Source organism: Oryx dammah, unplaced genomic scaffold, assembly GCF_014754425.2.
Source record: "Oryx dammah isolate SB20612 unplaced genomic scaffold, SCBI_Odam_1.1 HiC_scaffold_10, whole genome shotgun sequence".
In the NCBI taxonomy this organism is placed as follows: Eukaryota; Metazoa; Chordata; class Mammalia; order Artiodactyla; family Bovidae; genus Oryx; species Oryx dammah.
The window spans coordinates 64,978,605-65,000,028 of NW_024070194.1; the positions used below are offsets into that span (position 1 = coordinate 64,978,605).

At 38.6% G+C, this 21,424-nt stretch overlaps 1 protein-coding gene across 4 annotated transcripts in view; it reads right to left on the reverse strand.

Annotated features, from left to right (window-relative positions):
• Positions 1-272: 272 nt before the first annotated feature.
• The window catches only part of CUL2 (cullin 2), a 74,607-nt gene continuing 53,455 nt past the window's right edge, over positions 273-21,424 (reverse strand). For all 4 annotated transcript variants that reach the window (XM_040248398.1, XM_040248400.1, XM_040248399.1 and 1 more), the window contains 9 exons: positions 21,020-21,148; positions 20,837-20,923; positions 19,703-19,855; positions 19,104-19,181; positions 14,971-15,037; positions 8,587-8,789; positions 6,828-6,929; positions 1,621-1,737; positions 273-875 (listed from right to left, as the gene is read on the reverse strand). In XM_040248398.1, coding sequence (XP_040104332.1) covers positions 744-875; positions 1,621-1,737; positions 6,828-6,929; positions 8,587-8,789; positions 14,971-15,037; positions 19,104-19,181; positions 19,703-19,855; positions 20,837-20,923; positions 21,020-21,148 — 1,068 coding nt within the window. In that variant the 3' untranslated portion in view covers positions 273-743. The remainder of the gene's footprint in view (positions 876-1,620; positions 1,738-6,827; positions 6,930-8,586; positions 8,790-14,970; positions 15,038-19,103; positions 19,182-19,702; positions 19,856-20,836; positions 20,924-21,019; positions 21,149-21,424) is intronic.

Below are 21,424 nucleotides of genomic sequence, written 5' to 3' on the forward strand. Positions count from 1 at the left end.
GGTCACTGCAGTCCCCTCGCTCACAGTTCTGCGCTGCAGCAGGACACCACCAGAAACTCGAGAGAAAACCACAGCCTCACTCCTCACAAGGCCCACATCCAATGTAGTTCTAATCCATAAAAAGAAAGCATCACTTATGCTGAATACATCCTTTATGCTAAAGGCATTCAGAAACAATAACCGAGACGTTTTCACGTAGGATTTAAACAGGAACACGAGGACTCACGGACATTTCTGATCATTGTATTGTGATACTCCATCCACATAAAAAAGGCATTCTATTTCTTTATTTTTTTATTTGACAAGCAGCAATATCATGTTTGTCATTTTAATGTAGATACAATTATTAGGTTATCTGTCTCATATTACAATATTTAGGTGTTTTTTTTTTAATCTTATGTCCTTTAAGATACATTAAAAAAAAAAAAAAAAAAAACACATCAACTGCAAACGTGAAGGGGAGAAAAAGCATGGTACCCAGCCAGATTTCCACATTTCAGCAATACTTCACTCATCCTTTTTTTAATAAAGTTTTAAGAAATGTCATAATGACATGAGCTTGAAATATCTCTAGGCATCTTCTCTGACGCTCATGACGTGGCACTGGTGATGTTGTAAACAGCAGAGAAACAGGGGCTGCCAAATGACCAAATTATGGAGGCACAGGCCTGCCTTCTCCCACGGGCACACACCGGATGCTGACGGCAACGACCTTCTCACACCGACGCTGGAGGAGTACCGCGTCACGCGACGTAGCTGTACTCATCCGCGGACGCCTGGCTGCGTTCGATGTACTGTTTGTCTATCAGGACTTCAATACACTTCTTAATCATGCTGATACTAGGGTTAAACCGAGCTCTTGACTGGCTAATCACCTGTGGGAGAGAGGCGGATGGTAAAAATGCTCTTCTTGCCAGGAGCACTTCGTTCAGCTCTGCTGCAATGCACAAAAATACCTTTTCATGCAGACTATGGGAATAGTCTTAACGTTGAGGTGAAGGAATTTAAATGGTGAAGGGCACAGATACAGCCAAACCTAGTAACATACTAAATCAAATCACAAACTAATTAACTATTCATACACGCCCTCCAGCTGCCATTTAATCCCTCCGCAACTTCTGGCTCTTAGCTGAAGGAACACCTGCTCAAGAAAGCTTTCCCTAATACCCCCCGAGTCAAGACCTGTGTACACTCTCATTGTACCATATCCCTTTTCTCTGTTGCACATTAGTGTAATTTTATATTTATTGACACATTACCTCAGTAGTGCATTTATTCCTTATGACACTGAACTCCCAAAGGCCAGAAGCCATGTCCTGAGCTGGTGTGCAACCCACGGCAACCAGCACAGTGCTCCACCAAACGGGAGACACGTGTGAATTCAAGGAACGAGTGAGTGGTGGATGCCGCCGACCTCCTTCAATAACTGGACACGAGGCTCAGACCTCTAAATCTAAACGTGAATTTAATACTGGATTTATGAGCACTGTTCTCTTTCAGAAACAAAAAGCATTTCTTTATGCTTTACAGGAGTCACAGGTTTCTGTATCATCTTCACAAAGAAACATGCCTAATTCTCATACTCTCTGCCAAGAAGTCTTCAGGGCTTTCCCCTTTTACCTCTTGAATAAGGGCGTTATGCCGCAGTACTTTTCTCGCTTTCATGATACGAACTATAGCAGCCTGGAGGTACATTTTCCGGTCTTCGTCTACAGCACTTCTCGTCTGCTCCATTTCCTGTTTTATGAAGCCCATAAAAAGCAAAGGAGACCCTCAGTCACTGCACTTGTTTTTAACTCCTTTTATTTGTGAGTTTAAATAAATCTCCAATCAATACTGAGAATCAAACTATATGACTATGTGCCCAATATAACATAACCATTACCAAAAGAATACCTATGAGTTATATATAATTTATCAAGTTAAAGTGGGGAGGCTATTTTTAAAAAAATGAACACTACTGTACATTGTACTCAGTGTAAATAGTCGAGAAAGTAGAACTTAAGTGACACAGAGTAATAAGTCTCAAGATCACGGACCTATGAGTGAGTAAAGACTTATACCACAAAGCTTGCAGACTTTAGCAACCGGCTCCAAGTGGATACTGGATCAGGCTTCAAGGGCAAGAGCTGGGAAGGGCTCCGTTTGACTCAAGCAGAGAAGCCAGGAAGGCTGGGCCAGAAGGGCCTCTCTCCACGGAGCTCAAGGGAAGACAGTGGCGGGAAGGCACAGAAGCAGGCAGTGCCACTTTAACAGGGATCTCACAGCAGCTAACAGATAGAATACAATGTAGCACACGTTATCACCATTGCCTACAGGCATGAGATCTTGACCATTTTAGGGGTCAAACTGAATAGCAACTGATTAACATTTGACCATGGGGGGGAGTTAAGTTCCCAGAGGAGCCTGACATATCTGATACTGTCACAACCTGCCTCAAGCCCAAGGTCAGGGTGGCACATGGGAAGCAATAAGGAAATCCCCAGTGACATGAACAGGCTGCCCAAGAAGAACCACCACGTCAACAGTGGATGTTCACAGTGCACACTGGCTCATCCCAGGTCGGACTCTACTCCAGACCTATGAGCTCATCAGTTTGAGTTTTAACATGATCTCCATGCAGTTCATTTGCACAGGGAAGTCTGAAGGCATTTTCAACAGTTTTTCTTTGAAAGAAATGTGTTGCAAAACTTTCCCTTATTTTATGAATGAAAAATATGAGAGACTGCATTATTCTTCAAGGCAGAAATTTTTGAAAAGAATACAAAACAAATCCATACATTTTAACAAAACTTGAAAGCAAATATGACTATGTTCACTGCATTATTACCTACAACAGCAAAGATATGGAAGCAATCTAAGTGCCCATCAATAGAAGAATGGATAAAAAAGATGTGGTGTACACACATACACACACAAAGGTATATTACTCAGTCATAAAAAAAGAATCAATAAAATCTTGCCATTTGTGACAACACAGATGGACCTAGAGAGTATTCTGCTGAGTGAAATAAGTCAGAGAAAGACATGTCTCCATGGTTTCACGTATATGTAAAATCTTAAAAAAAAAAAAAAAAAAAAGAACATAGCAAAACAGAGTTATAGATACAAAGAATAAACAAGTGGTTGGAAGGGGGATGGGGGAAAGAGAAAAATCAGTGAGGGAGATGAAGAGGTATAAACTTCCAGCAGCAAAATAAACGAGTCTTGGGTATGAAATGTGCAGTGTGGGGAAATTTATGTGGTATGTTTATATGGTGATATATTGTAACTACGCTTCTCATGATGATCATTTTGAAATGTACAGAAATAAATCACTATGTTCCTGTAACAGGAACTAACATAGCATCAATTATACTTCAAAAACAAGCACACTCATACAAAAAGAGACCACATTTGGTGTTACCAGAGGCAAGGGTTGGTGGTGGAGGGGAGGAAAATTGGATGAAGGCAGTTAGAAGGTATCAGTTCAGTTCAGTGGCTCAGTCGTGTCCGACTCTTTGAGACCCCATGAATTGCAGCACGCCAGGCCTCCCTGTCCATCACCAACTCCCGGAGTTCACTCAGACTCACGTCCATCAAGTCAGTGATGCCATCCAGCCATCTCATCCTCGGTCGTCCCCTTCTCCTCCTGCCCCCAATCCCTCCCAGCATCAGAGTCTTTTCCAATGAGTCAACTCTTCACATGAGGTGGCCAAAGTATTGGAGTTTCAGCTTCAGCATCATTCCTTCCAAAGAAATCCCAGGGCTGATCTCCTTTAGAATGGACTGGATGGATCTCCTTGCAGTCCAAGGGACTCTCAAGTCTTCTCCAACACCACAGTTCAAAAGCATCAATTCTTCGGCGCTCAGCCTTCTTCAAAGTCCAACTCTCACATCCATACATGACCACAGGAAAAACCATAGCCTTGACTAGATGGACCTTAGTCGGCAAAGTAATATCTCTGCTTTTGAATATGCTATCTAGGTTGGTCATAACTTTTCTTCCAAGGAGTAAGCGTCTTTTAATTTCAGGGCTGCAATCACCATCTGCAGTGATTTTGGAGCCCCCCAAAATAAAGTCTGACACTGTTTCCACTTTTTGCCCATCTATTTCCAATGAAGTGATGGGACTAGATGCCATGATCTTCATTTTCTGAATATTGAGCTTTAAGCCAACTTTTTCACTCTCCTCTTTCACTTTCATCAAGAGGCTTTTTAGCTCCTCTTCACTTTCTGCCATAAGGGTGGTGTCCTCTGCATATCTGAGGTTATTGATATTTCTCCCGGCAATCTTGATTCCAGCTTGTGCTTCTTCCAGACCAGTGTTTCTCATGATGTACTCCACACAGAAGTTAAATAAGCAGGGTAACAATATACAGCCTTGAGGTACTCCTTTTCCTATTTGGAACCAGTCTGTTGTTCCATGTCCAGTTCTAACTGTTGCTTCCTGACCTGCATATAGGTTTCTCAAGAGGCAGGTCAGATGGTCTGGTATTCCCATCTCTTTAAGAATTTTCCACAGTTTATTGTGATCCACACAGTCAAAGGCTTTGGCATCGTCAAGAAAGCAGAAATAGATGTTTTTCTGGAACTCTCTTGCTTTTTTGTTGATTCAGCGGATGTTGGCAATTTGATCTCTGGTTCCTCTGCCTTTTCTAAAACCAGCTTGAACATCTGGAAGTTCACGGTTCACGTATTGCTGAAGCCTGGCTTGGAGAATTTTGAGCATTACTTTACTAGCATGTGAGATGAGTACAATTGTGCGGTAGTTTGAGCATTCTTTTGCATTGCCTTTTTTTGGGATTGGAATGAAAACTGACCTTTTCCAGGCCTCTGGCCACTGCTGAGTTTTCCTAATTTGCTGGCATATTGAGCACAGCACTTTCACAGCATCATCTTTTAGGATTTGAAACAGCTCAACTGGAATGCCATCACCTCCACTAGCTTTGTTTGTAGTGATGCTTCCTAAGGCCCACTTGACTTCACATTCCAGGATGTCTGGCTCTAGGTGAGTGATCACACCATCGTGATTATCTTGGCCGTGAAGATCTTTTTTGTATAGTTCTTCTGTGTATTCTTGCCACCTCTTCTTAATATCTTCTGCTTCTGTTAGGTCCATACCATTTTTGTCCTTTATCGAGCCCATCTTTGCATGAAATGTTCCCTTGGTATCTCTAATTTTTCTTGCAGAGATCTCTAGTCTTTCCCATTCTGTTGTTTTCCTCTATTTCTTTGCATTGATCGCTGAAGAAGGCTTTCTTATCTCTCCTTGCTATTCTTTGGAATTCTGCATTCAGATGCTTATATCTTTCCTTTTCTCCTTTGCTTTTCACTTTTTTTCCACAGCTATTTGTAAGGCCTCCTCAGACAGCCATTTTGCTTTTTTGCATTTTTTTTCCATGGGGATGGTCTTGATCCCTGTCTCCTGTACAATGTCACAAACCTCCATTCATAGTTCATCAGGCACTTTATCTATCAGATCTATTCCCTTAAATCTATTTGTCACTTCCACTGTATAATCATAAGGGATTTGATTTAGGTCATACTTGAATGGTCTAGTGGTTTTCCCTACTTTCTTCAATTTAAGTCTGAATTTGGCAATAAGGAGTTCATGATCTGAGCCACAGTCGGCTCCTGGTCTTGTTTTTGTTGACTGTATAGAGCTTCTCCATCTTTGGCTGCAAAGAATATAATCAATCTGATTTTGGTGTTGACCATCTGGTGATGTCCATGTGTAGTCTTCTCTTGTGTTGTTGGAGGAGGGTGTTTGCTATGACCAGTGCATTTTCTTGGCTAAACTCTATTAGCCTTTGCCCTGCTTCATTCTGCATTCCAAGGCCAAATTTGCCTGTTACTCCAGGTGTTTCTTGACTTCCTACTTTTGCGTTCCAGTCCCCTATTATGAAAAGGACATCTTTTTTGGGTGTTAGTTCTAAAAGGTCTTGTAAGTCTTCATAGAACCATTCAACTTCAGCTTCTTCAGCATTACTGGTTGGGGCATAGACTTGGATTACTGTGACACTGAATGGTTTGCCTTGGAAATGAACAGAGATCATTCTGTTGTTTTTGAGATTGCATCCAAGTACTGCATTTTGGACTCTTTTGTTGACCATGATGGCTATTCCATTTCTTCTAAGGGATTCCTGCCCGCAGTAGTAGATATAATGGTCATCTGAGTTAAATTCACCCATTCCAGTCCATTTTAGTTCGCTGATTCCTAGAATGTTGACGTTCACTCTTTCCATTTCCTGTCTGACCACTTCCAATTTGCCTTGATTCATGGACCTGACATTCCAGGTTCCTATGACAGAATATGGTTAGAAGGTATAGACTCCCAATTATAAAATGAGTATGAGAGATGTAATGTACAACATGATAAATATAATTAATGCTGCTGTGTGTTATATACAAAAGTGGTTAAGAGAGCAAATCCTGAGTTCTCATCACAAGGAAGTTTTTTTCCTACTTCTTTAATTTTGTCTCTATATAAGATAATCAATATTCACTAAACCAACTGTGATCATCATCTCACAATGTATGTAAATCAGGTCATTATGCTGTGCAGCTTAAACTTATACCGTGATGTAGGGCAATTATATCTCAAAAAAACTGGGAGAAAAAACAAAAGGGCAAATGTGACTAAACTATGACACCTTTTCCCTAAGATTATACTACTGTTTTTAAAATCTAAAATACTATTTGTGAGGCCAGTCAATGGAAAGAATAAATCAGAGAAGATGTATCATAATTTTTATGTGCAAAATTCTGCATTGGTCTCAATGTTACTGCTTGTAAAGTCCAATGCTTAAATATTTCCAAAAAAAATGACATCAGAAAGCACTTACCTGTGGTGTGTCTTTCTGCATTGATGTAGTAATTTTAAATTTTGTTCTTTTACTGCTAAAGTTCATATTTAATGAAAATGAAGATTCTGCATCAATGTCTTCCTATAATTAAAAATAATTCATTTACACTTATAAAAATAAAATCATCAAATAACAATTGCTGCAAATAACACGCCATGAAGTTAAATAATGACCAAGCAAAAAACACTGAACTCTCATAATCTCTTACCTTATAAATATTATTTAAGAGAAAATAATTGTCTTTTGTCAAACCGTAAAGGAGAAAACAATTCTTTCCTAATTTTACACTTAATAGAATTTTAATCAGCTTAGATTCAGCAAAACTTTTTGTGGCCCAACTGTTTAGCAGAACTTTAACATTTTAATTTTTATTAAATACCAAGGCTCATAATTTTTCCATTACATTTTGAAAAACCGAATAACCAAATTTTTTTGAATGCTTTTACAATAACAAAATACCAATTAAAAATAACCTAACGATAGAAGCCAGCTGGTTTCAATGGCACACACGCTCACTTCCCTACCACCTAGTGCAACTCTGACATTACCCCTTAATGCACATTTTATCCACTCTGCCAGAAGCCAGTGGTCTTTTCTCAAGTGGAAGTTGTTAAGCCAATCCTTAGCTCTTAAGCTCTATTGAGCTTAAGAAAGCCACTTTTGTCATGCACTGGAATTTCTCCACCAGCAGGACAATGCAGCACTTGGCAGATGGCACTTCCTCAGTAATAAACATAATAAGTCTATTAAAGAAATGACAGCTTTGTATTTCACATTTAATGTGCACACAACATATCAATATTTATTTTGTACATTACTGAGCAGCAAAAATATATAATATATTTAGAAAAATACTTAACCTTTTAAAGCATTCTAATTAAGATTAAAAATTTAAACAAACTTTAAGCTTAAAAGCTTTTACTCATAATTAAAACTTTAATATTAAGAATTCAATATTCTGCTAAGTTTCTGAAGTCAGAAAAATTAATCATTTCTCAAAATTAAGAAAAGCTTGATTTGAATTACGGCATGCATGCCATTCAGAGACTACAAAAGTCGTCTTTAGCAAGAGGAACTGGTGTAGACCATGAAGTAAAATAAAAACACAACATCATTTGCAAGAAGTTTTTCTTACAGGCACAATAATCTGAAACAGAAGATTGAACCCACATCTGTTGCTTTTTTAACTATTCAAATATCTATGAGATACTATAAAAACAAAAACATGTTACTGGGGGGAAAAGTTATAAAGAAAAAAAGAAATGTACTATCAGCTTGCTAGTCTCGTGACAGACACTAAAACTATATGGGGTTGAGTTGAATCCTAGAGTTTAGGACTCCAAATTAAATGTGAGAGTGACAGCATCTGAGATGGGAGTTACACATTGTAAATTCGCATGGACTAGACATCAATAAGCTGTGATTTCCTATCACAGAACGATGTGATTAAACATTAACTAAACACACAGAAGAGCCCAGAAAAATTTATGACAGACTACAGTTTTAAAACCTCAATTAATCAGAATCCTTCTGATGTCAACTATTAAATAATTTTCAAATAAAACTGATCTACAAAGGGCACATGAGTACCAACTGACAGAGCCTTCTCTGCAACACTGAAAGAGCGCTGCAAAGTACAAAGGGCATTAATGATTATAACCTTACTTTTAAAACTGCAAAGGTCCCATGAAGCTTTAATGTTTATAATACTTAAATTTCTTAAAGTATTACCCCATACCTTTTCTGAATCATGGTTAATCATTTTCACATCGAGTAATGATTTGATTGTTTTCGTCAGTTCCTTTTCATTCATCTGAGTGCTGTCTTGAAGCTCTTTATAGCTGACGGTTTCACTGTTGTTGAAGGCAAGAAGAACTGCCATTTGGTATGTTGTAACCATAGCTACGTATGGTTTGCCCAAATAGTTCATTTTTACTTCACCTATAATTAAGACAAAATTGTGACAATAAGCTGATCACTCAAGGAAGCATTCCAAAACTACCTGATACATAATTATTTCCAATATTTTCTCTTGAAAGAGTGAACCAAGAACTTAATTACTGAAAAGTTATTCCTGCTAGGAATGCAGGATTTGTTTGCTGAGGGGATGGGGGAGGAGGGAGAACTGAGTGGAAGGTTATTAGTCTGGGGTATCTAATATAATCACAGCTAAGCTATCAAATAGTTAATAGGAAAGCTAAGACCTGGGCAGAAAAAACAGTTAGAAGTGGAGGTGGAAGAGAAAGAGACAAAAAGAAAAGACAGTCAGCTACCAGCAACTGCCTCCGGTGTGTCTATCTGGTCTACCCCAGGGAAGGTTCATGCCTACAGGAGGATATTGTTATTGCAGCTCTGGCTAAAGCATAATTTCTGCTAAACTATAATAATGTTATTTTGTCTCATAAATTAAGTTTTTCCCCACAGTAATCTTCTAGAAACAAACACAAATGTGAGGAGAGGCAAACAGGCAGATTCATTATTTTGTTGAAATCAGTTCCGTTCAGTCGCTCAGTTGTGTCTGACTCTTTGTGACCCCATGGACTGCAGCACGCCAGGCCTTCCTGTCCATTACCAACTCCCAGGGCTTACTCAAACTCATGTCCATTGAGTCGGTGATGTCATCCAACCATCTCATCCTCTGTCATCCCCTTCTCCTGCCCTCAATCTTTCCCATCATCAGGATCTTTTCCAATGAGTCAGTTCTTTTCATCAGGTGGCCAAAGTACTAGAGTTTCAGCTTCAGCATCAGTCCTTCCAACGAATATTTAGGACTGGCAGATTTCCTTTAGGATGGACTGGTTGGATCTCCTTGCAGTCCAAGAGACTCTCAAGAGTCTTCTCCAACACCACAGTTCAAAAGCATCAATTCTTCAGCCCTCAGCTTTCTTTATAGTCTGACTCTCACATCCATCCATGACTACTGGAAAAACCATAGCTTTGACTAGATAGACCTTTGTTGGCAAAGTAATGTCTCTGCTTTTTAATATGCTGTCTAGGTTGGTCATAGCTTTTCTTCCAAGGAGCAAGTGTCTTTTAATTTCATGGCTGCAGTCACCATCTGCACTGATTTTGGAGCCCCCCAAATAAAGTCTCTTACTGTTTCTAGTGTTTCCCCGTCTATTTGCTATGAAGTGATGGGACCAGATGCCATGATCTTAGTTTTCTGAATGTTGAGTTTTAAGCTAACTTTTTCACTCTTCTCTTTTGTCAGGGTCCAGTCCTGGTGGATCCAGGCAATTCGAAGCAGGGATGGAGTCGGCAAGGAAAAACTTATTTATTTAGAAATATAAAGAGAGATTAGGAAAGAACAGTGTAGTAAGAAAATTAGTGGAGAAAGGAGGCTGATATTCCTTGGTTTACATGGAAAGCTAATAAAGTCTCAAGACAAGAAACTTGCACTGTCTATGTTAGGCCACAGGCACCCTCTTGAATAGCGGAGGGTGCCTGCCTTGGGCTCCCTCTTGCGTGGGTCTTAGAAGCCCGGGCAAATAAGTAGACACGGAGAGCCTCCACGTTCCAAGGGATCAGCCTGAAAAGGAGAGGGAGGGAGAGGGAGAAAGAGAGAGAGAGAGAGTCGACACAGGGGAGGCCTGCTGCTGCTGCTGCTGCTAAGTCGCTTCAGTCGTGTCCAGCTCTGTGTGACCCCATAGATGCCAGCCCACCAGGCTCCCCCGTCCCTGGGATTTTCCAGGCAAGAACACTGGAGTGGGTTGCCATTTCCTTCTCCAATGCATGAAAGTGAAAAGTGAAAGTGAAGTCGCTGAGTTGTGTCCGACTCTTAGCGATCCCATTGACTGCGGCCCACCAGGCTCCTCCATCTATGGGATTTTCCAGGCAAGAGTGCTGGAGTAGGGTGCCATTGCCTTCTCCGTGGGGGAGGCCAAGCTTGTGCAAAAACCCCATAACTTTATTTTTAAAAGGTGTTTATATACCCTAAGTTTTACATAATGAAGATACAGAGTCATGCGGGCGCAGCAGTCCTGACCCTTTCTGTATATCTTTTTGTATACAAAAGGTCTCAGGTGATTTACATTATCTTCTGGCCAAGAGGCCTGTTAACACTTTATGGCTCTCTTCCTTAATGAATGTTAATCTCATTTCCCCTGAAGTGTTTTTCTTTAATCTGCATCACCCTCAAAGCACTAAAGTTACATCCCTATAGAACAATGGTGCAGTGGGTTATAACAAAGAAGGTACTTAACTCAAAGATCTATGTTGCTACTTGTTTTTTTTTCCTATATACTAACTATATCAACAAATAAAAGATATGAAAATTTGGCAGCAAGTATTGCCTCAACAAATGAAACCTTTAATCAGCCCTATTCAAATGATTTTGACTCCTCAGAAGCCCCTACATTCCTAGATGTTTTGAGCTTCCTGTGCCTCTCGCTGTGAAACAATCACATGCGCAGCTCTAAGGGTCCTGTAGGCAGGCTAGAAAGCCATCAGAGGGGTTTTTGGATTGAAACACTCTTATTATGCCCAGGAGTCTTATTATCTAAAAGCTCTAAATTAACTTTTTCCAGAAAAAGGTGGTGGGGGGACAGCCCCCTGTTAATGTCACAGGAGTTGGTGAAAGCATAATGCTGTACAGCAGGCAGACTCTGGTTTTGGTGGTAGATGATAGAGAAAATCCAGCGAGGCTCCCTTAAGGTCGGACCCCTTAACCTCATGACCTTTGCCACAGGCGGGACTCCTCGTGCTGGCTCCCGGCACTCTTTCACTTTCAGCAAGAGGCTCTTTAGTTCTTTGCTTTCTGCCATATGGCTTCCCTTGTGGCTCAGCTGGTACAGAATCCGCCTGCAATGTGGGAGACCTGGGTTCGATCCCTGGGTTGGGAAGATCCACTGGAGAAGGGAAAGGCTACCCACTCCAGTATTCTGGCCTGGAGAATTCCATGGACCACAGGCCATGTGGTGACAAAGAGTCAGACACAACTGAACAAGTTTGTTGAAACAGTTGATGGAATAAAAATGTTCTAGACCCCACACTACCCTGAGAGCTATAAAAACACATCAGGGTTCGGTCAACCACAGTTCTATCCATCTGGGGCCACAAGGGGTGGTGGGTGAGCTCACTGAAGAGCTTGTAGCCAACACTGTTGTCAAACAGATATGCACTTGTAACATAAGAAACAGTTACTACAAGTCAAAGAATCTCTTCCTAAAGCACCAAGTTGTGGTTTAGTGATTGCATTTCTCTGTCTCTTACATGCACATACACACCCTACATTATTTTCTTTTACTGACTTGTAAACTAGATCAGTATGACATCTGGTTTTCGGGTTCTACATTTTAACTCAAAGAAGTTGAATTTTACATGAACTTACCCCAAAGGCTCTGTTAGTGATAATCAGCAACTGTGGTCAAGATTTTGTGCTTCTTTTATTATTTAATAATATATATTTCATTCATTATATAATTAGAGAATTTAAAGGTGATAAGTCAATTCTCCAACTTACTATTACTAGATAGATATGCTTTTTCTAACTTGCACTTTGCCTCAACTTTTTTTTTTTAACACTCAGAAATGTTTTTCAAAATTATTTGAACACCTAGAGAAGAAAAAATTCTAATCTGAATTTCCACAAAAGGAGGTTTTAACACTTAATGGGAATATCCAATTCACATAGAGTTTAAGTGTAAGAATATTACCATTAGGATTGTCCTACTAACGATTAGTATAAAGAGCATTTTAAGAGCTTCATCTCAACATTGAAGTTTAGGAAATATGGTGAGAGGCAAAAATATAAACCACATAAATGGCATTTAGACCATTTGTGCAATGACTGCTCAATCATATCCCAGAAACAAAGTATAAAATAATGCCTCAAGCATCTAGAAGATTAAGCTAGGACCATCACCCAGCTGTCAAAGATGCTGCAATGTACTGCCAAGGGTCTGGAAACAGAGTGAGTCTCTGCCACAAGAACCCAGAGAGCATCAGGAGACAACACAATTAAGGGCTCAAAGTATCATTCACTGATATCAAATCCACTCTGCAACTTAGAGAAAAAATGAAAACGTGTTAGTTTTCTTGCTGTTTTCCATACATTATTAGTATCAATGATACATGGACCTCTTCTTATTTTTTCCTGCACCATTCTTATTACTCCTCTCAGAGCTGAAAAGACTGGGGAAAGGGTGAGGAGCATGTGGGGCAGTGAAGAAAACCCGAAATCTGGATGATTCACTTAATTACTGCTGGGTAAACAGGAAAGGAGAATGACAAAGAAGTCATTTAAACTTTTGAATAGGATGACAAACTCTAAGAGACTCCAAACCAGAATAAAACATTCTGATACATACATACTTGAAAAATTAGCCAACCATAATTCAACCAATATTAACAGGTGCCAGAATAAAGAGTAGGCAGAACTCTCAAAACACTTATCTGCGTTTCTCCTTCATTACCTATCAGCAACCTAGTCTCTAGCAGAAAGGTTTTCGTTACAGAACAATGTCAGCTGCTAAACTACTGAGTGCATGACAGAGTGTCATCTATCTGCAACCAGGAGTAAGATATCCAATTCAAGCCATGATCACCAGTGGATGCTCCAGCCACAAGTGATCAGGACCCCCAAAGAGATATTCTCACCAACATCTTAATACACCTAGTTTCCAAATGCCAAGAAGTTAAGTCCCTCATTAAAACTACTTGAAGAGATGGACTGACTACTGCTGAGGTAACTACAAAGAGAGTTTAAACTCCCCAAGATAGATATAATTTAGGAAAAGTAAAAGTAACTGTAATTCAAGCACATTAAAACACTTGTCCAGCAATACACTGTTCCTTAAAACCAATTTACTAAAACTCACAACAGGTATGAAACTAAAAGCCAACTACTAAGTGACCACATACTAAGAATATCAGCAAACATCTCTTTATTTCACGAACAACTGAAAAATTAAAATGCTCAGCTTGTTCATTAAAGATACACTTGTATAAATATGTATTGAAAGTGAAGGTGAAAGTGAGGTTGCTCAGTCATGTCCGACTTTTTGTGACCCTATGGACTGTAGCCCACCAGGCTCCTCCATCCATGGGATTCTCCAGGCAAGAGTACTGGAGTGGGTTGCCATTTCCTTCTAAAGGGGATCTTCCTGACCCAGGGATCGAACTCGGGTCTCCCGCATTACACTTATTATTATGTACTAACATGAATTACTAACAATGAGACATCGTATTTCAAACATAAAGTAATCAAATAAATGGTACTTATATTTCTCTTTCCAACCCAGGGATCAATGTGCATATCCTGCACTGGCAGGCGGATTCTTTACCACTGAGCCACCAGAAATTTCTCAAGTCAATTTCCTGACAAAGGTATGGCAACTAATCAGATTTTCCTGTATCATTTCTAAGAGACATGAACATACATGGATATCCTTTCCTTGTTATACAAATTGAAAGTTGACTCAATGCACTTTTCAAAGCATAGCTTTAGCAAAAGTAGACAAAATTCTGAGTGTTTGCTTTGGCTCACATCTTCAGGCAGCTCAGAGCAATTACATACAAGCTCTCACCACCCAAAATATTAATCCTACTTTCCAATAAGTCGACCCCACTGTTCCAGGAAGAAGCTAAGGAAATGATTAGATTTTGATTAAACTTTTCTAAAACTGGGAAGTATTGGAAGTTAATTGGGACATTTTGGAAAAAGCATTTTCTACAGCAGTTCACTACAGTACCACAAACAAAATCAAATGGTTAGGTCTCCTTGTGGTGCTGTAATAATTAATGAACTTTCTAACGATATCTGGCATATCTAGAAAGAACAGGTTTTTTTAAGAGTATCTGACTCATTAAGTCTGGGTTTCTAAATAAAATTCCAAATATCTACAAAAAGTGGTTACAGAAATGTAGGAAACCATTATAAAATTAAGAAATTCTGTATCAGCAGCACACTATTAAAAGTGCTGCATGTGAACTTCTTTATTGTTGCTTTAAGGGTAACCAGAAAGGTAGATGAAGAAGAAAAGGTTAAAAACTATAATTAGAAAAGAAAAAAAAAAAACAAAACAAAACTATAACTAGGCTCTAAGAAATCTGTGTCCAAAATTTTAACATAATCATTATCAGGTAAATTTCATTAAACTAGATATAATTAAATGCATTTTACCTGTACAAAGATAGTGTAACCATGTAAGTTTCCTTCCACTGAAATGCTGGCTGTAAAATAATTCAAACTGTAAAAAAGAAAAAAGGAATCAAATTATTTTCAGCTATGACAACCTACCTTACTCGGCTATCACTACACTAAAAAAGCAAAAAGAAAATTCATGTTAGAAAAAGACATTAGAGCCCACAGAGTATATTTACTCATTTTATAGATGAGAAAACGCAAAACACATTAAAGCTCCTAATAAAGATTATGCAAATAACAAACCAGCCCTTTTCACTTACAACTTAGTCTGTAGTTTCACTGCCAAACCAGTCCTGCAAATCTGACTTTTTGTATAAAGTCAGAAATTACTGTTTTGAATGATATCAATTTGAACTTTATAAATACAAGTGAAAGTTGCTCAGTCATGTCAGACTCCTTGTGACCCCATGGACTGTAGCCTGCTGGCTCCTCCCTTTATCCACAGACTTCTCCAGGCCAGAATACTGAAGTGGGTAGCTGCTCCCTTTTCCAGGGGATCTTCCCAACCCCGGGATTGAACCCAGGTATCCCACATTGAAGGCAGATTCTTTATCAACTGAGCCCCAAGGGAAGCCCAAGAATACTGGAGTGGGTAACCTACCCCTTCTCCAGCAGATCTTCCTGACCTAGGAATCGAACCGGGGTCTCCTGCATTGCAGGTGAATTCTTTACCAGCTGAGCTACCAGGGAAGCCTATAAAGCACTAAGCAAAAAATATTACTGTGCACATTTTAATATGAAAATATAAATCATTAAACCATACCTTCATCTCTAGTCTCCTATAACATATACCCTGCTGAAGGGACAGGTGGACCAGTGTCAACAGTTACTCCAAAAGTGACAGCCATGATTTAACTCCCACATACAGTCAAACACTAATACAAGCAAAGCATCAGAGTCTTGACTTTGTATCCTTTTGTTGATACTACTGTGGAAAATTAAACATTCTAGTAACATAGCTTTGACATTAAAAAAATTCCTCCCTCTGAATGAATGTGGGACATCAGTCCAAAAAGTAGAGAGTTCTTTTTAAAGAGCTAGTACATAATCTACAGTGAGAAAATGATACTGAAATTGTACTAGGGAAAAAAAAAGGACAAACTCCCTCTACTGGTACTGAGAGAAAGTTCAAATGGAGAAAACAATATTTTTTAAAGCAAGATTTTAGTCAGAAAGAAACCCAGTTTTTGTTTGTAAATAAGGACACTGGAACCTGGGGGTGGTCATATGTTAATAAATGAAGTTTAAGGGGTTTATTCCAGTACTCCAAAAAGTACTGGAAAATAATTATTTCAAGGAGAAAGAAAAGAATGACAAAGTTACAAGAAAACTATTACTATTTCTGCCCCCAACTTCTCCTTTAATTTCAATTGGCAAAGTAGGCTCTTAAGAAGAAATAAGTTTTAAGACTGTTAAAGGTGAGGGGTCAGTCTTTTAAGTCTACCTTATGCATGGTATCTTAAAATATACCTGACTGTTTATATTATGCTAGCCTGCTGTTACCACTATCAGTATTAGCATTAACTACTACTACTATCAGCTATTGTTTATTGAGTACTTACTTTACACATCTCACTTTATCTTCATATCAGCACTCTGAGTATTAGTATCATCAGTTAACAGAAAATTAGAAAGTTATTTGCCCTGAGTCACAGAGCACAGTAAATGACAGAATTAACATGTAAAACCAGGATTTATGATTCCAAAGCTTACACTGTTATTTGATTTATAATCCTTATTTTGAAAGAAACAAAAACATACGTAATTCAAAGATTCAACTGGCACACTGTGAACTTCTCTAGGAAACAGTGTAATGAAGTATCATTTTCGATTTATTTATTTTTAACTGAAGGATAATTGCTTTACAATATCGTGTTGGTTTCTGCCATACATCAACATGAATCAGCTGTAAGTATAAATATGTCCCCTCCGTCTGGAACCCCCTCCCACCTCTCATCTCATCCCACTCCTCCAGGGCACTGGTCTGAGGTCCCTAAGTCATAGAGCAAATTCCCACTGGCTACCTGTTTTACATATAGTAGTTTATATGTTTCCATGCAACTCTCTCCATTTTCATTTTAAATAACATATGCATACCTTGAGGTTCACAACCTCAAGTTATTGCCCAAATAAAAGACTACTAAAAGATAATGAAAGCCTTTTGGATACAAGTATACAGTATGACTGAGTCACCTTCACTGTTTACCTGAAATTAACAAAAGATTGTTAATCGGCTGTGAGGGTGAAATTATCACAAGATTGTTAGTTGGCAGTGAAACTGAAAGTCGCTCGGTTATGTCCAACTCTTTGCGACCCCAAGGACTATGTAGTCCATGGATTCACCAGGCCAGAATACTGGAGTGGGTAGCCTTTCTCTTCTCCTGGAATTGAATGCAGGTCTCCTGCATTGCAGGCAGATTCTTTACCAGCTGAGCCACAAGGGAAGCCCAAGAATACTGGAGTGAGCAGCCGATCCCTTCTCCAATGGATCTTCCCAACCTACGAATTGAACCAGGGTCTCCTGCACTGCAGGTGGACTCTTTAAGAGCTGAGTTACCAGGGAAGCTCTGTTAGTCGGCTATACTCCAACATAAAACAAAAAGTTAATGAAAAGGATAATGAAGATTTTGCTGGAAAAAAAAAATGCTACCTAAACTTCCATCCAATCAAGAAATAAGAAGCCTTGTTTGGTGAGTCAGAGAATCAAAAAGGGTCATTTGGAAGAGAAATGGAAACATGTCCATCCATTCAAGAATGTTCAGAGTAGCCTGACTGCTGCTACTGCTGCTAAGTCACTTCAGTTGTGTCCGACTCTGTGCAACCCCATAGACAGCATGACTTACACACCCAAAAGATCAAAACAGCTCAAACGTCCATCAGCTGATGTTGGATGAGTAAATAAAATGTGGTGACTCCAAACAATGGAACATTACTAAAACATTCTGCAAAGTGAATGAAGGCAGTCACAAAAGACCACCTATGGCATAGCACTACAACAGATGTCCAGAATGGGTAAATCTACAGAGAAAGAAAGCAGACTGCCTAGGGCTGGGGAGGGGTAGGGAGCTGGGAAGGTGAAGAGTGACTACTAATGGGTAGGGAGTTTCTTTCAGGGTAATTAAACAATTAAAATGTTCTAAAGTTAATGGTGCTAACGAACGTACTGTGAATATACTGAAAACCACTGAAAGTGTACATGTTACATGAATTGTGTAGTGCTGTGGCCTGAATGTTTGTGTCTCCCCAAATTTGTATGTTGAAATCCTGATGCCCAGTGGGATGGTTTTAGAAGGTGGGGGCTTTGGGAGGTGCTTAGATCACCTCATCTGAGGCATTAAACCCCACAGAGCTCCCCAGCTCCTGCCACCACGTGAAGTCACAGTCTGTCACCTTCAAGGGCGTTTGCCCCACCATGCTGCCATCCCGGCCTCGAACTTCCAGTCTCGAGAACCATGAGACTGTTGTTTATAAGCCACCTAGGCTGTGGTATTTTGTTACAGCAGCCTTACAGAACGACTACACAACTATATGACTAAGCCATATGGTACATGAATTATAGCTCAACAGCTGCGGAGAATGGAGTCTCCACAGTCTCTGCAAACACTTTAGGTTATCTAAGGTTTCTATTCAGTCACATTTTAAGACCATGTTTACTTGTATTTTCCATCTTCAATCCATTTTTCTTTCTAGAATATTTCCCATTCTGTATATATTTACCCAAATTATAGCCCAGAAACAAAAATAACTATATAAAGGATAAATGAATTATAAAAATGGCTCCACATTCAAGTGAAAAATTAGAAGATGACTGCTTTAAGTCCTGGATTCTAAAACTTTCTTCTAATATCAAAATTTTTGTAATTTAAAATTACTTAAGACAGATAATCGATTTACTAAGAGACACGTTCCGACAAAGAACTGACACCACTGAGTGTTTTAGAAACTATTATCATTTACATTCTTCCTACAAGGCAGAATAATCATAACTTGTGAATGTGTTTTTACATTACATGAGCCCTTAAGACTTTGAAGAAATATTTAAAGTGATATAACATGAAGACAATTATTAGAATTCCTTAGGTCTTCCAATATATCTTCTGTCCACTTACCATCTGTACACTTTTTTCCAATTCCTGGGGAATTGCAAATGTAGATGAAGGAGCCTGAGTAAGAGGCCATGCACCAGCCTAAAAGGAGAAGAGTAAAACTGTTAAGTAGATACACTTCTCACTTGAAAGTGAATGTTTATAAAATGATGTAAGCAACTACAATGGGAATCCCTGGTGACTCAGCAGTAAAGAATCTGCCTGCAATGCAGGAGACTCAGGTTTGATCCCTGGGTTGGAAATATCCCCGGGAGAAGGACATGCCAATTCACTCCAGTATTCCTGCCTGGGACATCCCTTGGACATCGGCAGACTACAGTCCATGGGATCTTTTTTTTTTTTTTAGTTCATGGGATCTTAAGAGCTGGTCACGACTTACCAACTAACACCACCACCACAAGCAACTAAAACAACTTTTTCCTCCTCCCTTCAAATGCTGATAAAACCCATCAGCATGACTATCAGGGCACAGTTCATTCCAAATCAACGTAACAAGTAACTTCAGAAGCTATAACCCTCTGACTGAAAGAAAGGTAATCAGGCATCCATCTATTAATCAGTCCTCTGTAATGATTAGTAAATGCCCACAATAAAACACATACCTGTAGAACATATATTTGAAAACTAATTCCCAAATCTATTACTGTGTCCTGATTTTTGATAAAATTGTTGAACTTATTGTTGAGATCTGCACTGACACTCATATCTGTATACATCCGATGTAGCTTGCTGGTAAATTCATAACCACAGGCTTGCTGCAGAAGAAAGTTTTAAAGATTTAGAAACAAAAATAATAAACCATACTGATTATTAAGAATGTTGTGCTACTGCTATGTGTCTGGTCAAAGATCTGGCCTGTTCACTCACACCGAAAGCCTGTATTACTCATCACGCAAAGCAGTTACTCAAAATATTTCAAAAATTCCTTTCTTTTTTTTTTTTTTAACACAGATTAAATAAGTGAATGAAAACAAATATTCATGAAATAACAAATTTCTATTTAAAACAAGAACTTTTCTATAAATCTGTATGTCATTTCAACACTAAAAACTGCTTCATTACTGTAAGATACCTTATAAGGTTTACAGACAGTATCGAATACACATGAAAGATAACTGGGAATATTTGAGCCAGTAGTAAATGTTATAAGGAGGACACTGAGGCAGATTTTTAATACTATCAGGTAAATAATGAAGAAATCTATTTCTTTGAAATTATTCCAAACTCTGTGATCATCAGGTCAAAGAATCTCGATCTCTAAGCTTGGGATATAAAAAGCTTTGTTAACATTATCTTTAAAAATTAAAAGTTATTTTTGGTATCTTTGAAAAGGACTGCATATTCAATGTCTGCTATACAGCAAAACCTATCAACTATTGAATAACTCAGGATAAATATGAATCAGCAACTGCTTATCTCATCAGTGTGTAAGCTAAAATCACATAAAAGTGAACTGAAATTCAAATGCCCTCCACAAAACTTGTACTTAAAGGAATATTTTAGGTATGCTCCTTTCTAAGTAATACAAATCTTATTTTGTATATGATTCTATATCAACATATAGAGATTCTGTCCTTTAATACAGCATTTGCATGTGCTAACATGAAACTACACTTTATATTTAACCAGTCAACTGCTAATGAATTATTTCCTGTTATTACTCATACTGTGAAAATGACCATCTCTGTGTGCTAGTGAAATAACTTCTAAGACATCATATCAAAGTCCTACAGTACCTTTAATTTATTGATCATGGCTTCTTCAGAATCCATAGACATAGATAACCCATGAATTAAACGCTTTGCCAACATTCTTGCGTAGAACTATATTTAAAAAGATTAAAAGATTATTTCCTTTCTGATTTAAAGTTCAAAGATTAATCAAAGCTGACACATAAAACTTTCAGACTCAAAAATTACCTTTTGAAAAACATCTTTATCATCGATATATTTGAAGACAGTGATAAAGCTCGTGAGCTTGTCCTCTACTTCATTCTCTGTCATTCCCTTTGCTGATTTCTTCAGCAAGTTGTCACAGTACTTAGCGAGCTCAAATAGAAATTGACAGTAACTCTTACAAAGGGTCCTTCTCAAAGGAGACACCATGGTAACAACGCAAAATAAGATCATGGGTTTTTGCCATCCTCAAGCTTATGTTTTGAAATTATGCACTAAAACTTAAAATACATGTCACTGGGTAAATTTTTTAAAAAACTATAAACAAGTAAAATCTAATCAACACTGAATGATCCAGTGGAGCACTGACATAAGTAATTAGGTTTTGATGCAACACCTAGGTGAGTTTTGAGCACTAAAATCATTTCT